This window comes from Phacochoerus africanus, chromosome 1 (assembly GCF_016906955.1).
Source record: "Phacochoerus africanus isolate WHEZ1 chromosome 1, ROS_Pafr_v1, whole genome shotgun sequence".
Classification (NCBI taxonomy): Eukaryota; Metazoa; Chordata; class Mammalia; order Artiodactyla; family Suidae; genus Phacochoerus; species Phacochoerus africanus.
In genome coordinates, this window is record NC_062544.1 from 102,976,495 (window position 1) to 102,995,216 (window position 18,722).

Genomic DNA, 18,722 nt, shown 5'->3' on the forward strand with positions numbered 1-18,722 from the left:
AGGCTTCCCTCAGTCTCAAAGTCATTTACAACTCAGAATTAAGGTTAATTTTTCTTTCGTGGGAGTTCCCATCATGGTGCTGCAGAAGTGAATCCGACTAGAAACCATGAGGATTTGGGTTTGATCCCTGGCCCCACTCAGTGGGTTAAGGATCCGGCGTTGCCACGAGCTGTGGTATAGGTCGCAGATACAGCTTGGATCTGGCATTGCTGTGGCTGTGGTGTAGGCCGGCATCTACAGCTCTGATTAGACGCCTAGCCTGGGAATCTCCATATGCCTCAGGTATGGCCCTAAAAAGACAAAAGACAAAAAAAAAAAAAAAAAGAAAAGAAAATTAATTTTCCTTTGGGAACCACAGTGAAGCTGGAAGCATAGATACATTTTCAGAGCCCTCGACCCACAACCACCATAGCATATTTTTGTTTTAATGCTACTTTCTCTATATGTGGGGTTTTTTATTTATTTTTCTTTTTTTAGCATTTTCTTTGGTATTTTAGAGAATGTACATTCTCCTTAAAATGAAAGCATACCACATCACAGTGGTTGTTGAACCTTCCTTACTGTGTGTCATCATATACAACTTCCACTCCAAAAGGAATGACTTTCTGGCCTTTGGCTCAGCACGAGTTGGACTTACTGAACAAACACTAATTGTATCCTACATATTACGACAGATTATGCAAAGCAGACGCAAATAAGAAACACAGTGAGTTAAAATACAGCCCAACAGGAGTTCTCATTGTAGTTCAGTAGGTTAACCTAAAATAGTGTCCATAAGGATGCAGGTTTGATCCCTGGCCTTGCTCAGTGGGTTAGGATCTGTTGCTGCTGTGAGCTGCAGCATAGGTGTGCGGCTTGGATCCGCATTCCTGTGGCTGTGATGTAGGCTGGCAGCTGCAGCTCCAATTCGACCCCTAGCCCAGGAACTTCCATATGCCACACATTCAGCCTTAAAAAAAAAAAAAAACAGCCCGGCAGTCTCCCAAATCCTGCACAGTCTTCCAGTGCAAAAATGTTCCTGCTTTCTGTCCAGGTAGCATTACTGCAGGGTTATAGCCTCTCATCAGAAATGACAATTGGCTGGGATTGAGAGTTTTGAAATAATGCAAGACGTAGTTACTTTTTATTCACACTCATGTTTACATAAAACATGGCTGCTATCTAATAAAAACACATGCAAAGCATAGAGAAGGTAGATTTATTCCCACTGCTAGAATCCTGAAGGGCTTCACTGAGGAGGTGGCATTTGAATAGAGGAATCTGTTTCAGGCTGGAGGAGCCTAGGCACAGCAGTGAGGATGTGCGTGGCATTGGCCTGCTCTGTCACACCCACATGGGGGTGAGCATTGGAGTGCGTTGGGGATTCCTGTACTGTCTCTGAGGAAGGATGGGGAGCATGTGAGGGCGGTGGCCGGAAGACGGGGCTGAAAGAAGATAAGGGGCTGAGAGCCCAGAAAATCTCAACTGCTTTCCAAAGGTAGTGGGGAACCACTGAAAGTTCTTGAAGAGGGGAGTGATAAGATGCAATGGCTTGCCCATTGTCGGATTGTTTGTTTCTAATGGCTATACCTGCAGCATATGGAAGTTTCTGGGCCAAGGATCAAATCTGAGCTGCAGCTGCAACCTATGTCACAGCTTCAGCAATGTCAGATCCTTAACCCACTGTGCCACACTGGAAACCCCCAAGACTGTTGGATTTGATAACAGGAGCATATGCCCATTCAGACCTGAAAATCCTCATTCTCCTGCTATTTCTGGGATCCACAGAAAACTTGCCATTGTTGGGCAGATCCATCAATGTGCTGTCTGAGTCTCTTAACACCTGGGCAGCCAATGCTCCTGGGAAGGAACATTTGGGGAGGAAATATGGCATGGAAGAACTTTCCTTGTCAAAATGTAGAAACTGGGAGTTCCCATGGTGGCTCAGCAGTAATGAACCCAACTGGTATCAATGAGGAGACAGGTTCGATCCCTGGCCTTGCTCAGTGGGTTAAGGATCTGGCATTGCCATGAGCTGTGGTGTAGGTCACAGACAAATCTCAAATCCCACATTGCTATGGCTGTGGTATAGGCTGGCGGCTGCAGCTCTGATTAGACCCCTTGCCTGGGAACTTCCATAAGCCAAGGGTGAGGCCCTAAAAAGACCAAAAGAAAGAAAAAAAGGTGGAAACTCCATCTGCTTCCTAGTCCCACTCAGGGCTAATCAGAGGTGTCAAAGAAGAGGAACACCATGGTGGAAACTTCACCTTCTAGAATCACGTGTCCATAGACCACTGGTGTCCTGATCCTAGGTGCCCATTGGCAACACCTGGGAGCCTTAAAAATTCCCAGTGCCTGGTCCACGCTACAGGGTTTGTCATCTAATTTGTCTGGGGTGAGATCTGGGCATTGAGATTTTTTAAAAAGCTTATCAAGCGGTTACCCCGTGTGGTCCCTTACTCCATACTGTATACAATACCCATCCATGAAATACCTACTACTTACCAGATCCAGTGCTAGACACATAAGAAAAGGGTTAGTAACCTACCTTACCTTAACTTACATTCAGAAACATCCCTTCATGTACATTTATAATTCTCTATAGCATTAGAGAACACCTAGTATTGATAGCTTAAATAATTAAATATCAGAATCTTCTGATTTCCTGAAGCACAGAGGTTAAGGAAGCTATATTATGTGCTAAACACTCAGTAGCATATTTCAGGTACCCATTTCTCTCCAGACTTGGGTGAAAATCTGGTCTTACCGCCCCAGAGAGCACCCATAGCACTTGACTCCCTGCTCTTATGGGAAGGCCCTTCAAGCTCCTAGTCTTTGATGCTGCAGTCCAAATCTCAATTGTCCCTTTCTTCTCATCACCACCCTTTGAAGATCTCCTGGCTACAGGAGGACAGAGAGTTGAGACTAAACAGTTTCTCAAGAGCTCCTCTCTTAGCAGCCTGGCCTCGCAGACGATGGGAAGTCTCCCAAGTCACGAGCTTGCAGAGCCACTGGGAGCCTTTTGATGTTCAGCCTCTTTATCTCAACTTTTCAACTTCACTCAGTCTGGAGCAGTCACCCAATGACAGATGAGACTATCGAGCCTGAGCTGCCAGCAGCCACAGGTGGCTGGACAAATGACAGGGCGAGGGGTGGTGCTTCCACCAGGAATCGATGACTCAGACCTGGCAGGATGCTGGGTAGGGGAGGAGCTGGCCCGGGCGTTGGCCAGCCCCCCATCCATTTGCGGCATCACCTCTGGTCTGCCCGAAGCAGTGACTTAGAGCTTTTATTGTCCCCTGGGAAAGGAAGGACAAGGAAGGGAGGCCAGGTGGGCATCTGATCCAGCTGCTTCTGCAAACTGTGATGGATGCCGCCCCATAGGCGGAAGACAGATGAGGAGTCAGGGGTCAGAGGCACAGAGCACCATTGTTCCAGAACAATAGGAGAGAGGAGAGGAGGGGATGTGAGCCTATTGAAGTATTGCTGTGCTCAGCACTTGCTGGTGGTGAGAGGAAGGCTGTGGGGGCAGAGGGAGGGCAGGGAACAGGCTGGAACTCTGCATGGTTCAGGGAATGATGTGATGGGGAGTGGTCCAGAGGCACTGGGGCCAAACCACAGCAGGTTGTGGGGACTTTTACATTCCACCCCTGGAGGGTGAACTTGGCTTTCGCCAGGGATGCCGTGTTCTCTCTGTGCGATAGAACCAAGTGCAGGTGTTGGGTTCACCAACATGTACTCAATAGCCATGCTTTTTCCCAAAGCAATTGCTTCCCTGGAATAATCATCACAATTCAGATTTAAAATTTAATAAAGTAACAAAGGGAAACTAGGTTTTCACTCTCTTCCTCCTCCTCCCTCTCTCTCTCTGCTCCTCTTCCTTCTCCCCTCTCCCAGCCCCCTAAATCTGGTATTAGGAGACAGCATCACAGTGGAAAAGCACTGGTTTTGGAGACTGACCTGGGGTTTGGGTTCTTGGGGCAAGTTACCTAGTCTATCTGAGCTGCTCCTTTACCTGTCAGGGGAAGGTAGTCCCCTCTGGGGTTACTTGGACAACCCAGTTTGGTCACCCTGAGGTATGTGCCTGCATGTGGTGGCCCTCAACAGCATCAGCCCCCTTGCATATGCCTTTCCAGAATGACTCTGCAAGAGTGCCCGTTCTGTGCCTCCTTACTGTAAGAGGAAGGCCTGTGTGTGAACATGCTGGAGCCAGCCAAATCCACAGCAGAAGCTCCTAGGATATCTATCAGATTGGGGTTGGTCGGGGGCTCTCTCTTGGGTGTAGTTGTCCATGGATGGTGGTTGATGCCTCTAGGTAGGGAATGGCTACTGAAGTCCAGCCAACCCCTTCCTGGCTGCAGTGCCCTAACTTTGCTGGCCCATGATCCTTGGGACAAGCCTTGTAGAAGCAGCACATGCCATTAGTGCCCATACAACCATCAGCACTCACCTCTCCCACGCACTCACTGCACAACTCCCAGGTCCGGCCCCTCTCCTGAGGCTTTCTCTGGCCTGACCCCACTCGTATAGGGCAAGTGCCAGGGAATCAATGCCATCCACACGCCAGCAGTCTCAGAAGTCACTGGATCAGCTCCGGTGTCTGTAGTTGGTTGGACTGGGGTAGATACTCCACTCTGCCTCCCAGAGTTCCCATCCCAGAGACAGCCCAGGTGCCTTGTTCTCCTGGATCACATGCCCTGACTGCCTGCTTACCTTCCCTCTCTCCCTTCTCCAGTCCCCACTGGTGTCTCCCGGAGTCACCCCCCTACCCCCCACCCCCCATACACTGCTCACACTCACATCTTTGTGAGGGGAACACAACTGAGACCAGTTGAGGGCCCACTGCGACAGCTGTACAGAGACCGGAAGCTGAGCTAAGGGTAAACAGGTGCAGAAAGGGAGTTCCCTTGTGGCTCAGTGGGTTAAGAATCCAACTTAATCATTGCTGTGATTCGGGTTACCCTGGTGGTGCAGTTTCGATCCCTGGCCTGGGAATTTCTGCATGCCAAGGGCATGCCCCCCCCCCCCAAAATAATATGTATATGCAGAACAGAGAGCTGTGACAGGAAGGGAAGATGCCTGCTGTGGGCTGGCTATGCTGAACTGCGCCCTCCTCTTTTGCCCCGCACAGTGGCAACGTTGAGCGCTCCGAGTCCCTGCATGACAACACCCTCATGCTGACGGTGCCGCTGATGCACGAGGTGGACACATCCATCACTGGGTGAGTAGCCAGGACATAGCTGCCCGGAGCAGAACCCTATGCTTCTCTTGTGTTTGCTAGTGTGGCCTGGAGCCGGTGGTCAGCCCACTTCTGCCCAGCTTTGAATCGCCGGCTGAGGCTTCGCTTACAGTAACTGTGCCCTCCTCCCTCCCTGCTTGCTCCTCTTTCCCAGCTCCCCACCCACCTGGTAGGTAACACAAGACATGTAATGACAAGTATAAGCCCCGCAATTTCTTTGAACATTCTCTACACCTTTACATACATCTCTTCCCAGCGCCCACCCCTCTGGGATACCATGTGGTGGCAGGCAGCTTGATTTCTTGGATTAAAATCTCAGCCAAAGGCTTCTGGGCTGGAGGTCACAGCCACAGGCATCCCAATGGCCTGGCCGGCTCCCAGGAAGGCCGGGCGGCTTTCAGATTAGCCTTGAAGTCAGCACTGGCTTTGCGTGTTTCCATTCGCTCTTCCTCCGGGCCAGTGGGCAGGGACGATGGCGGCGGGCACAGCACCTGCCCTGGTGAAGTCCATGGCCACTCAGCGCTGCTGGCGCCGTCAGAAAAAGCAGGGCTGCAGACTGTGGGGACCCAAAACAACCCTGGGCGGTTTTCAGCCAAAACCCAGGCCTGGAAAAATGAGCTCTCAGTTCCTGTTTCCGGCTTCAGAAACCAGAGCACATACCTCTTTGATAGTGGAAAAAGGATTTGCACAATTAGTTTAGATCAAATGAGGACCTGTTGAACCCTTGCCCCTCAGGCAAGCTGAACTTTTCTGGAGGTTCAGAGTTTCTCAGTTTTCACTTCCCAAGTGCTTCTGAGAGAAGTTAATACGTTGCAGCAGGAGCCACCAGGGCAAAGCCCCTGCTCTGCTGGGTGTTGGGGACTGAGTCTCCTGGTGGGCATTCCCACCTCTTGGCATTTTTCATCACGTTCTTTAGTCATGAGGCATTGGTGGAATATATTTGCAAATTAACAGATTTGCCTGTGTTCATGGCTCTATTTTTAACCAGAGAGTTTATTTACTTGTCCCCTCAGAGGCACAGTGAGAATATCCCCAGGACCAAGTCCTGTCCTTGGGGACAAAAGAGAAAACACTGGCTCACTCGATCCTGTTGTCAGGCCCAGGAGGCCTCATTGTGAGGTGTTAGTTAAACAAACGAGTCAACCTCTGATCTTTCTGGGCACATAAAACAGGGGGGTTTAAATGAACCAGCTCTTGCTATTGGGTAATACCAGGAACTCACTGCATCTCTAAATGGATGAATTGCTGTCCATTCAGACCTGGTACCATAAATCTTCCATTGTGTTTAGGCAGGTGTATAGCTTCTGGAATCTCATCTAGAATCCATTATTTGTCTGGGAATTTAAGTGAGTCTGGGTTGGTTTATTTGGGCAACGTTGAAAGCATCGCTATAAACTGAGTTGGAGCTCTTAATCACATTTTATGTAGCCATTGTTGGAAATCTAAAGAAAAAGGCTATCATTAAATGGACTTAACTTTTAATACTTCATTTCTAGTAATTTGGGTAGTCTGAAAATGTTTTTTTTTTAAATGAATTTGTCACAGAGTGGGGTTTAGTATGCCAAATATATAATTCATTTATATTTATTTCTTTAAACCTTGCTGTAATCTTCCTCAATCCACAGAACATTTTTCAAAAATGACCACAGGAGTTCCCTAGTGGCTTATCAGGTTAAGGATCCAGCATTGTCACTGCAGCACTTTGGGTTGCTGCTGTGGCATGGGTTTGATCCCTCACCTGGGAACTTACCCAGGGCTCAGCTAAAAAAAAAAAAAAAAGACAAAACAGAACATATGTAATTTTTTAATCCAGTAAAAAAAAAAAATTAGAGCTACCATCTTCCTCCTCATTTTAGAAATGTAATCCTAGTACCTATTTGTATATGTAGCTTATTGATTTGACCTAAGATGACAAGACCTTACTGGAAATGTCTTTTTGGAAAGCACAGGTCTGGCTGTGTCCATTTATAGGAGAGAGAAGGAATAGTTCCTGAAGAGAAGCACTTGATGGAGGACACAGGGGGAGCCAAGTTTTTGATTAAACAGAGACAGATGTTTGGATTACCAGGAAAGCAGTGACCCTGGGCTGTGATGACAAATTCATGCTTTTCTCTTTCAGAATCACGTCTCCAACCTCCTTTGTGTATGGCGAGTCTGTGGAAGCATCCAACTTCATTCAGCTGGATGACCTGGAGTGTCATTTCCAGCCCCTCAACGTCACCCTTCAGGTACCTACCCTGGAGGCCCTCTCTGTCACTGGGGACCAGTGGAACGCCCCACGGGATGTGCCTGCTACTGGAAGGCAGTGAAAGAGCCAGGCGTATTCTAAAACAAACTCTTCCAAGCTGATTGGCTGGGGCGGTGTGTGTATGCGTGTGTGTTCCATAACCACACACAGAATTAATCCCTTTGCCGTCTGGTACCCTGCTGCGTAGACCCCTCTGCTTTTCAGCATTTAGAGGGGGACCTGCATGAGGAACACTGGTCTTTCCCATGCATGCCCCTAGATGCTGAGGCCCAGGCCAACATCCCCACCCAAATGGCCCCAAAGCGCCCCTTTCAGTTCTCTATCAGTTCTTCACACTGTGGGCAGGGCAACCTCTAGAATTTGCCATGTCCCCTTCCTCCTGGGTTTCTGCATGCTGCCTCAGTGAGGAGCCCCCTCCTCCCACAAAGGGACAGCCTCTCTGAAGTGGAGGTTCGCAAGAGCAAAGCAGTGTGAGTGGTGGAAACTCCCCCTGGGGGAAGTGCACTGCAGAGCAGGGCTAGTTCTCCCCATCACGTGAGCATCATGTCCAGGAGGTCCACCTGGTGTGGACTGTGGACACTGTGAAAGACATGTCCTCGTCTAAACCAGGGGTGGGCCAACTTCTGCAGAGGCCTGCAGGGTAAAGTATTTCAGCTTTGCAAGCAACTATTTAAACCTGCTTCTGGGAGTTCCCATTGTGGCTCAGTGGAAATGAATCTGACTGGTATCCATGAAGATGAGGGTTCCATCCCTGGTTTTGCTCAGTGGGTTAAGGATCCAGCATTGCCGTGAGCTGTGATGTAGGCCACAGACGCGGCTTGGTCCCATGTGGCTGTGGCTGTGGCGTAGGCTGGCAGCTGCAGCTCCGATTTGATCCCTAGCCTGGGAACTTTCATATGCCATGGGTGCAGCCCTAAAAAGCAAAAAAAAAAAAAAAAAACTTGCTTCTGTAGTGCAGAAGCAGCCATTAGCCATGCACGAAGGAAACTGAGCTGTGGGCACTGACTTTAGAATTTCATATCATTTTCACATAGCATGGAATGTTCATCTTCTTTTGACTTTTTTCCCCAAATATTTAAAAATGTAAAACCTTGGAGTTCCCTTCGTGGCTCAGTGGTTAATGAGCCCAATTAGCATCCATGAGGATGTAGGTTTGATCCCTGGACTCACTTGGTGGGTTAAGGATCCAGCGTTGCCATGAGCTGTGGTGTAAGTCATAGACACAGCTCAGATTGTGCGTTGCTGTGGCTCTGGCATAGTCTAGTGGCTATAGCTCGGATTCAACCCCTAGCATGGGAACCTCCATATGCCATGGGTGCAGCCCTAAAGAGACAAAAAGATAAAAAAATAAATAAATACAAATAAAAAATAAAAATATAAAACCGTCTTAGCTCACAGCCTGGAAAGAAACAGGTGGCGCACCAGATCTCAGCCTACAGGCTATAGTTTGCTGAGCTCTGCTCTAACTGCAAACCCCCAGGCCTGCACTGTTCAACAGCAGTGTCTTTGAACATAACAACATAACCTGGAGGGACTCAGCAGCATCTAGGCCTTCAGAGCAATTGACAAATGCAGGAACTGTTAAGCCCAAGAGGGAGAGGACATGCTGCAGGGCGCAGAGCTGGGCACAGTGGAGCTGGGGCCAGGCCCGGGCAGGCATAGCCTAAACAACCCTGTGTGGTCCAGCACCTGCCAGGAGCCTGGGCTGAAGTGATTGAGACAGTGCCCCATCATCTCTATCCCACATGAGTCTCTCCAGCTCTAGCTCCCAGAGCCCTCTCCTGCCTCTGCTTTGCTGGCTTCCAGGTCTGGCATCTACTGCTATGGCCAAGTAATTATTTTTTTCCCTGTGACCATTCCTAGGTGGACCAAGGGGATGACAAATAATGACAGGGTGAGGGTCCAGAGAAGGAGGCAGTAAAATATTTGTGGTCTCTCACAAACAATGGTCTTCCTTTCTCCGAAGCGTTCTCCCGGGCAAGAGACCTCCAGAGGCATGATGGATAGCACACATCCCCAGCCCAGAGAGGGGGCACCGCCTGGCCAGCTAAGCCCCAGCTGTCATACCCTGTGCTTGATTTACAGAGGAAAAGGGAAAGTTGGGGTTAGCCTTGACTTTGAGACCTTGGAGTAATTGCTGAGAATAGATCTCTGTGTTTCTGAATTGCTTCTCAGAATTTGTTTCTTTTTCTCCATTGCTTTTTGTTATAGACTAAAAAACCGATAAAAGCCAGATGGAGTATTTCTTTTTGCTTAAATCACTTTTTTTTTAATTTGAAGGTTTTTTAAAAATAATTTTTATTATGATTGATTTACAATGCTCTGTCAATTTCTGCTGTACAGCATAGTGACCCAGTAATACACATATATACATTCTTTTTCTCACATTTTGGAGTTCCCTGGTGGCTCAGTGGGTTAAGGATCTGATGTTACCATTGCTGTGGTGCAGGTTCAAGCCCTGGCCCAGGAATTTCTGCATGCTGCAGGCATGGCCAAAATGAATAAATGAAAATAAGCAAATCACTTTAATTTTAATTACTTACCTACTCTTAAAGTGTTTGAGGTATCTTACGATAAAAGATACAGTCAAGAAAATTATTCAGAAGGGTTCAAATGGCACACATCATGTAATGAAGAGGGTGTAGGTGTGGAAAGGGGATGGCAAAAAAAGAATAACTGTTATACCAAAGATACACAACATGGTCTTTTCACCCTCTTTTAAAAAGAAAGCAAGAAACCTGAGGGCCTGTGGTCACATCACCTCTGACGGCATTTTTACAGGGAGCTTCAAGTTTCGTATTCAGGAAGAGAGCTTTCTTCACATCTGACCTGTCATAGGATCCAGGCTAGGGAATCGGGACCCCGGGAGTAAGTGATTGGCATGACCCTCAGATACACCTCTTAATTACCAGTTGCCTAAGGAAGTAGATAGCATTCCATTCAGGATTAAGAAAGTTGGCTGGGTCTGAAAGACGGATAGTGTGTGTCACTGATTAGAAGGAAATCCTCTTGTGTTAGCAGAGCTGACAGTTTCCTTGAGAATTCTCTGATGACTCATGTTCGGCATGATTGTCATTCTCCCCATCCTACAGGGAAGTCACGGACCAGGTTGATGGTGATAGCAATCCCACACCAAAGATGGAGTGAGGGAGAATGGGTTCAGAAGTATGGATAAATTTCTTCTATAAGAGTTCCCATTATGGCTCAGCAGGTTACGAGCCCTACTGTTATCTAAGAGGATGCAGGTTCGATCCCTGGCCTTGCTCAGTGGGTTAAGGATCTGGCGTTGGCCGTGAGCTGTAGTGTAGGTTGTAGACACAGCTTGGATCTGGCATTGCTGTGGCTGTGGGGTAGGCTGGCAGCTGTTAGCTCCAATTCGACCTTGAGCCTGGGAACTTCCATATGCCTCAGGTGCAGCCCTAAAAAGCAAAAAACAAAAACATAAAAAAAAAGCAAAAAAAAAATTCTTCTGTATTTCCTTATTCTGCCAACATCCCTCCTGCAGAAAAGCAGACTTTCCATCTAAAGAGGTTTTTTTTCTGTATCTTTTCAAATCTACTATTAACAACTCCACAGCAAGTGCTAATGGGGAAATGGCAGAGATACTAGTCTTGGACCTGGTTTCTGTTTCATTAAAGTTTACTAAATAGAGACGTAATAATTTGTTGACCATTCAGAGTATTTTTTTTTATCAAGACAGTTGCTTCCCTCGCCTGAAAAATAGTGATGAAAAATAATGCAGATGTTACATGAAAACATTTGCAGAGAGTCAAACGTTAAGACATTTGTTAGAAATAAATAAGGTAATACAAGCTCTCCCACTCGTCTGCCTCTGATGGGTGAAATAATGCAAAATGAAATCATCTTCTTTTCTTCCCGCCTGAACTGTGCTTTCATTGGGATTTCCCAGACAGGGCAATAGGTTTCTTTTCACTTCTGTGCTCTCAAGCTTCACTTCAAATTAGCTATTTCAATTGTGGTCGGATAGTCCTTCCTTTTCTGGTGCCTTCGGGTTGTTGTTTTGGGTGAATAGTGTTCTTTCGGAATTAAGAGTTGGCTACAACTCCTCATCCACTCCATCATTTTTTTGTGTCTGTTCTCTGAAGCAGAACCCACTATTGCAAAAAAAAAAAAAAAGACACAATTTTCTAGGACAAGATGACTGGAGCTAAATCTGTTCATGTTCTGTCAAGTGTGAAGACCAGTAGCATGTCCAGCCCACCTCCTGGCTCTGCTCTTCTGACCTTGGCTTCAAAGATTCCTTGAATACCTGAATTCTCTCTCTAGCCCCCAGGGCACCACAAAATATATCATTTCTTCCTCTTGCTTGCTCCTTCCCATCTTTAAAAAAAAAAAAAAAAAAGACATCTTTATTGAGATACTGTTAATATACCTCCAGGTTCATCTGTTTAAAGTGTACGACGCAGGGAGTTCCCTGGTGGCTCAACAGGTTAAGGATCTGGTACTGTCCCTGCCATGGTATGGGTTCAATCCCTGGCCCCAGGAATTTCCACATTCTGCAGAGGTGGCCAGAAAAGCAAATAAATAACTCAAGTCTACAATGCCAAGACTTGTTCAACAAATCTGTGATTATGCAGAATTGTGCAACTATCCCCATAATCTAATTTTAGAACATTTTCATCACCCGGAAAGAAACTCCGTACCCATTAGCACTCAGTCCCTATGTTATTCTCCCACAGCTGCTGTAACAAACCACTGCAAAGTTAGTGCCTTAAAACAATACAAATTGTGTATCTTGTAGTTCTGGAGAAGAGATGTTGGAAGGGGTCTTACTGGGCTAAAACCAAAGCATCAGCAGGGCTGCTTTGCTTTCTAGAGGCTCTAGGGAAGAATCTTACCTTTCACAGCTTCTGGAGGCTGCTGCATTCTTTGCTCACAACCCCGTTTGTCTTCAAAGCCTACAGTGGCCGATTAGATCTTTCTCACATGACATTTTCCTCATTCTGACTCTGTCTCCCTCTTTCCTGTATAAGGACCCTTGTCATCACATTGCATCTGCCTGAGTACTCCAAGATAATTTTTTTTTCAGTAATGTATTTAATTTACTCTAATATATCCAAATATGACTGTTTCAATCTATGGCCCAAGCCCATATCCCAAGTACTCAGCACTCCATGCAGCCAGAGGCCAGTATAATCTGTTTAGTACAGGGTAATGAATGGGGTCTTAACATTACTTTCTGAAAGATTGGAAATGTGAGTTATTTGTTTTTTCATGGGTTAACTTGGAGCACAATGTTTTATCTCCCTTTATTTCACTTAATTTCTTTTTAGGTTTTTAGTTTCAGTTCTTTTTATTTTATTTTTCTTAAATGACTATTTCTAAATTTAGGGATAGAGTTCCCATTGTGGCTCAGTGGAAACAAACCTGGCTGGTATCCATGAAGATGTGGGTTCGATCCCTGGCCTCGCTCACTGGGTTAAGAATCCAGTGTTGCCATGAGCTATGGTATAGGTCACAGACAGGGCTCAGATCCCGCATGGCTATAGCTGTGGCTGTGGCATAGGCAGCAGCTGCACCTCTGATTCGAACCCTAGCCAGGCAACTTCCATATGCCGCAGGTGTGGCCCTAAAAAGACAAAAAAAAAAAAAAAAGAGAGAGAGAGAATACTCCCTAAAAATATGCTCTTGCAAAGAATGATCACATGGGTGGTTCATTAGGAAACAGAACTATCTTCTCCAACCTTTATTAGGACTACAAACACCACTTAACTGGCACTTTCCCTAAATTTATTTTATTTTATTTTATTTTATTTAACACTGGATCCTTAACCCATTGAGCAAGGCCAGGGATTGAACCTGCATCCTCAGGCTCATTTCTGATGAGTCACAATGGAAACTCCTTAATGTCTCTATTTTAAAGTCAACTGAGGAGTTCCCCTTGTGGCTCAGTGATTAGCAAATATGACTAGCATCCATAAGGACGCAGGTTCGATCCCTGGCCTTGCTCAGTGGGTTAAATATCTGGCATTTCTGTGAGCTGTGGTGTAGGTCGACGCAGCTTGGATGCTGCATTGCTGTGGCTGTGGTGCAGGCCAGCAGCTACAGCTTCAATTCGACCCCTAATCTGGGAACCGCCATATGCCACAGGTGTGACCCTAAAAAGAAAAAAGAAAGAAAGAAAGAAAAAAAAAAGTCAGCTGATTGGCAACCTGAAATCCCCCTTGCCACATAACATAACGTATTCACAGTTTACCAGATTAGGACGTGGACATCTTTGGGAAGCCATTCTTCTGCCTCCCACACTCCCTACTCCCCTTACCCGCTAGCCCTAGGCAACCCCTCATCTACTTTCTGTATACACATCTACCCTCTGTTTAACTCTCTTTTGTCTTCCATTTCTTCCTTGAGGGTCATATTCAGCCTTTGCTCCATCTCCTTTCCCTTATGGGTCTTTTTTGTGGCCGCCATCTTTTCTCTTCCTTCTCAGGAGATGATGGGCTGTTGGAGACAGAAAATAGGGAGGCCTCTGGGGGGAGGTAATAGGGGTAAAGTTTTATAGGACCAGATGCTGGGATGGAAAAAAGGTGCACAGATGTCATCACACAGTCTTAGCAAGTGATTAGCTATAAGTTACGGAGAAGCCAAATCGGCTAGATGGTGTAGTTAAAAATAACCCTTTCTGTAAGTTAGATCATTTGGTTTGGGGACAACTCGCTTTGTCTTTGAGGGTCTCAGTTATCTCAAACTGTAAAAGGAGAGGGGTTGAACCAAATCTATGGTTCTCAAAGTCTGTTTCCTGGGCCAGCAACATCAGCATCTCCTGGGAATTTATTAGAAATGCTAATCCTCCAGCCTCCACTCAGCCCCACCCAGAGCTACCACTTCAGAAACTCTGGAGGTTTTTGGCCCCTTCTGCATTTTAACAAGCCCATCTGGTTATTCTGATACATGCCAAAGTTCAAGAACTACTAATTTAGGTTATTTCTCAATTCCCACCCAGTATAGTAGCCTATGAATAAGTTTCCAGGTGTGTAAAAAGAAACATAATTTTTAGCCAGAAGACCAGAAAATATTAAAGGGGGGAACATGGTAATTTGAAAGTTTGGGGGTTTCTAAGTGCATATTAGGATTTCTCCCATCATCAGCTATTTCACTTCAAGTTATAACTTTCCAGATCCCAAACCCTTGAGTGTCTATGTATCCCTTTAAAGGATTTTAGAGTGTATGTAACAGGATATGAAATGAAGATCTCTGATTCAGTTAAAACTTGCTGTGTGTCTCACACCCACAGGTCTATAACACTGGGCCAAGCACCCTTCCTGGGTCATCTGTCAGCATCTCTTTCCCCAATCGCCTGTCACCCGGAGGAGCAGAGATATTTCATGTCCAGGAGATGGTGGTGAGTTCTCATTTGTTTTCACCCTTGCTTTCAGACCTGGAGCCAGCCATTCACATTTTTTATTCCACTCAAGAGCCCAGAAAGGTTAACCCATCTGTTCTAAACTTTGGAAACATACCTGGAGAAGCCAGGAGACCTACAACACTTGAATTTCAACATTGAGACAGTTTGGTTAATGCCATGAGAGGACCTCTTTGGGGATGGGCAGGGGTGGATTATGAACCTCACTTCTGAAATGGACTTTACTGGCTCTGGGAACCACTAGTGACTGCCTGCATCTTGTGCATGTCTGAGTGTGTTTTTCTAAGGGGAAGATCCATACCACTCATAAAGATTCTCAAAGGGCCACTGATGCCTGAGGGAGAAGGATTGGTTCATAGGATGTAAGTGTAGGTTGAAACTCAAGTTTATGCAGAATATGCAATTCTACTTGCTCCTACATCAACTGTATGTGGTTTTGTCTCAATTAGCATATGGTCATTCCTGCCTACCTCCTTGCTTCTGGGACTTTGCATTCCCTTGGTTTTTCCTTTCTCTCTGGCTTTATCCATATCTCCCCAACTTCTGCAGGGCCCAGGCCCTTTTTTTTTTTTTTTTTTTTGCTTTTTAGGGCCACACCTGAAGCACATGGAAGTTCCCAGGCTAGGGGTCAAACTGGAGCTATAGCTGCCGGCCTATACCACAGGATCCAAGCTGCATCTGCAACCTACACCACAGCTCACAGCAATGCCGGATCCTTAACCTACTGAGCAAGGCTAGGAATTGAACCCAGAACCTCATGGTTCCTACTCAGATTTGTTTCCACTGCGCCACAGTGGGAACTCCTCTTTTTTTTTTTTTTCACACCCAGTCTCAGAGATCTCTCTCATATTCATGGCTTTATATTCATATAAAGCCATGTTGATGACACCAGATGTTTCTCTCCAGCCCAGACCTCTCCCATAAAGCCTAGACTTTAATAGCCAACTCCCTTCAGGCCATCTCTACCTGGATACCTAGCAGGAAATCTCAGTCTGATGCAAACCTGAACTCTCAGTGGGAACCCCTCCAAATCTGCATCCCCCACAACCTTCTACATCTCAGCAAATGACTACTCAATCCTCTTAATGGCTTAGGTCATCCTTGATGCCCCTTTCCACCCTTCACACTTGATTAATTATCAAACCTTATTAATCAACCCTTCCCCAAAAATCAGAATGTTACTGCTTTGGACCCCTCTACTGTCAGCACCCTGGTCCAAGGGACTGTTTCCTGGCATCTGGTTTATGGCAGTGGCCCCTCCCTTGGGTCTATGCCCTGACCCTCTTGTGGTCTGCTCTTGCCTCAGCCGCAGAGCCAGCCTTCTATATGTAAATCGGGTCATGTCTCTCCTGCTCAAAACCCTCCAATGGCTCCCCACCCTCCCCCAAATTCTTCCAGCCCCTTAGCCAGCCTCATACCCTGTCTCCTACTCCTCTCTGACCTTGCCTTCCCCTCCTCTTCACCACTCTCTCTCTTCCACTCATCCTGCCTCTTTGCTGGTCCTAGAGCATAGCCAACACTCTCCCATCTCCTGAATTTTGCACAGGATCTTCCCTCTCCCCAGCATCCCTGTCCCCAGAGAGCCACATGACCTCCACCCTCAGCTCCTTCAGGTGCTTCTCAAATATCACTTCCTCAGGGAGGCCCTCCCTGACCAGCCTCTGTCCCAGCGCCTCTCGCCCCCTTTCTTGCTCCTGTTTCACCATCATCTGCTTCACCAGGTGGCATACCATATCTTTTCCTCTTTGACTGGTTTATCCACCTCTTCCTGGCCCCCTGCAATGTGAGGACAGGGATTTCTAACTGCTCACTGCTGTATATCCAGGGCCTAGAGCAATGCTTGGCATATAATACATGATCAATCAGTATTTGATATTAGGCTGAAAGAAAAAATCCACAGTATAAAACTGAGTTATGTACTCTTTCTACATGAAGTCAGAGAAATTTTCATGCTGATGGAAATTGCCTCAGCATGCCTGGGGGTCTGGAGTGGCTGGGTGGGGGCATGAGCCCTCCTGGGGAGGGGACATGTGGAGCTTGGGTGAGTCACTACCCAAGGGGAGGGCATGTGGTCCACGTCCAGGGGATCATGGAGCCATTGCTCTTTTTTGGGCCTAGGAGGGACAGCTAGCCAGACAAAGGGACATTCTTTACACGGATAGCTTGAAAGTCAGGGCAGCAAGGCCCACAGCATGTGACACATCTGAGCCCCACAGCTGAAGAGGACACAGCCCACGGGAGGCTCATAAAGCATTGTGTGATGGCGATGATGGTTTCTAGCATGGGCTGAAACCCTGGACCCCATGAAGCGTTGAACATGGAACAGGTGCCCTCCTAGCTTGCCTGCTCACCCATCCACATCTGTCATGGTTCCATCCCTGCCCTGCAAGGTGCCCATGCCTGGGAGCTCCGCTGAAACAGCAGAGAAGACCTCTGCTCGGTGCTCTGTGCCAACCGCCTACTGCAGTTTGAACTTAGTGTAAGGTTCCCGCCTCCCATGTGCTCCCATCTGCCCCCTTAAATGCTGTTCATCTCACCAGCCACCCCGCTTTTCCCCCACGTCTGGGGACTCTCTCCTCATAAAGCTTGTGCTATGAGCCATTCACATAAACATCTAAAGTGTTGTAGAGAAAAATGTTCCCCCATGAACAAAATTATTTGTTGACCAAAACAGGAAATGTAAGTCACTCAGATTCTGAAAGCGTCTCAGCACCAAGTAGGCCCCTTTTTCTCTTTACTAATCATCAGACTAAGGAAGAGCCTCTCGAAAGGACTTTGGAATGTGTTTATAAATGACTGGCTTGGCAGGAAGGCACGAGAAGTAGTTTTGCTGAAGATTTGCCGAACTGCCCGACGGGTTGTCCAGCTGAGTGGACTCACAAAAGGCCAAGTGCTGTGAGCTGGCTGCATTCCATTCTCTGCATTCTCCAATGCAAACGCTTTGGGTTTTCAGCACGGTACCAAGCTTTTTCAGAAGTTCGTAACAGAATTCTCAAGGACGGCCAAGCCTTTGTTCAGATACCCCAGCCCGTGTTCAGTGTCTGCGTGGTGTGGAAAATCAAGCTTGCTGGCAAACCTCACTAAGCAAGTGGTGAGGTATTGTGTTCTCATGAACATGTATCACCAGAGAGTGATGATGGGACTAGAAACATCAAAGGCAGTGCATGATAGATGCAGTGATGAGGCAAGAGTCCCAAGTACTATTTCAGAGGCCAGCGGACAGTACACCCTCTGCCCTAATGCCCACAGAGCTGAGAGCAAGGGCCTTTTTCAGCTCAGCCAAGTTTTCAGCCTTGGCCACTCCATTGCTCAGCAGAGCCCGAGAATACCCACCGGGGCAGGTGTGGCTTATACAGGTCATGCTGTCCTCCACTCTGGCCTTCTGGGACTTTGAATAGAGCAGGACTCTCATTCTGAGGATTTGGGTGGCTTGGTGCAAGTTGGACTCACTCCTTTTAGGAGGAACCAGAACTCTTTCCCTGTATTGCACCAGGAGGTGCCCCTAAGGCCCAGGGGCATCCCCTCACCATACCCCGCCCCCAGCCACCACCATTACTCAGCCTTGGGCAGCCCCTGGCCAGCTACCTGTTATGCCAACTGAAGCCCAGGGGCAAAGAGCAGACACTGAGTGGGGGCATGTCTTCCATCCCTCCCCACACCCCATGGTACCCTCAGATGGCTTCTCTCCCTTCTGTGGTGCCCTTGGCATCAGTCATGCCATAGAGACTGCTGGGGGTGGGTGTGCTGGCCCCATGGGCCTGAGCCATCGCCCCACCTACAGCCTGACTCTGGGATGCAGTTTTCTCACTGTGGGTTCAGAATTTATTCAGAAGTATCTGGGGCTGCAGCTAGGGTCCCTGGGCAGGAAAGAC

At 47.2% G+C, this 18,722-nt stretch overlaps 1 protein-coding gene across 1 annotated transcript in view; it reads left to right on the plus strand.

Moving 5' to 3' along the window:
* Positions 1-18,722, plus strand: part of ITGA9 (integrin subunit alpha 9) — a 355,238-nt gene that overhangs the window by 280,335 nt on the left and 56,181 nt on the right. The window contains exons 21-23 of the mRNA XM_047770180.1: positions 5,111-5,200; positions 7,338-7,446; positions 14,722-14,829. Coding sequence (XP_047626136.1) covers positions 5,111-5,200; positions 7,338-7,446; positions 14,722-14,829 — 307 coding nt within the window. The remainder of the gene's footprint in view (positions 1-5,110; positions 5,201-7,337; positions 7,447-14,721; positions 14,830-18,722) is intronic.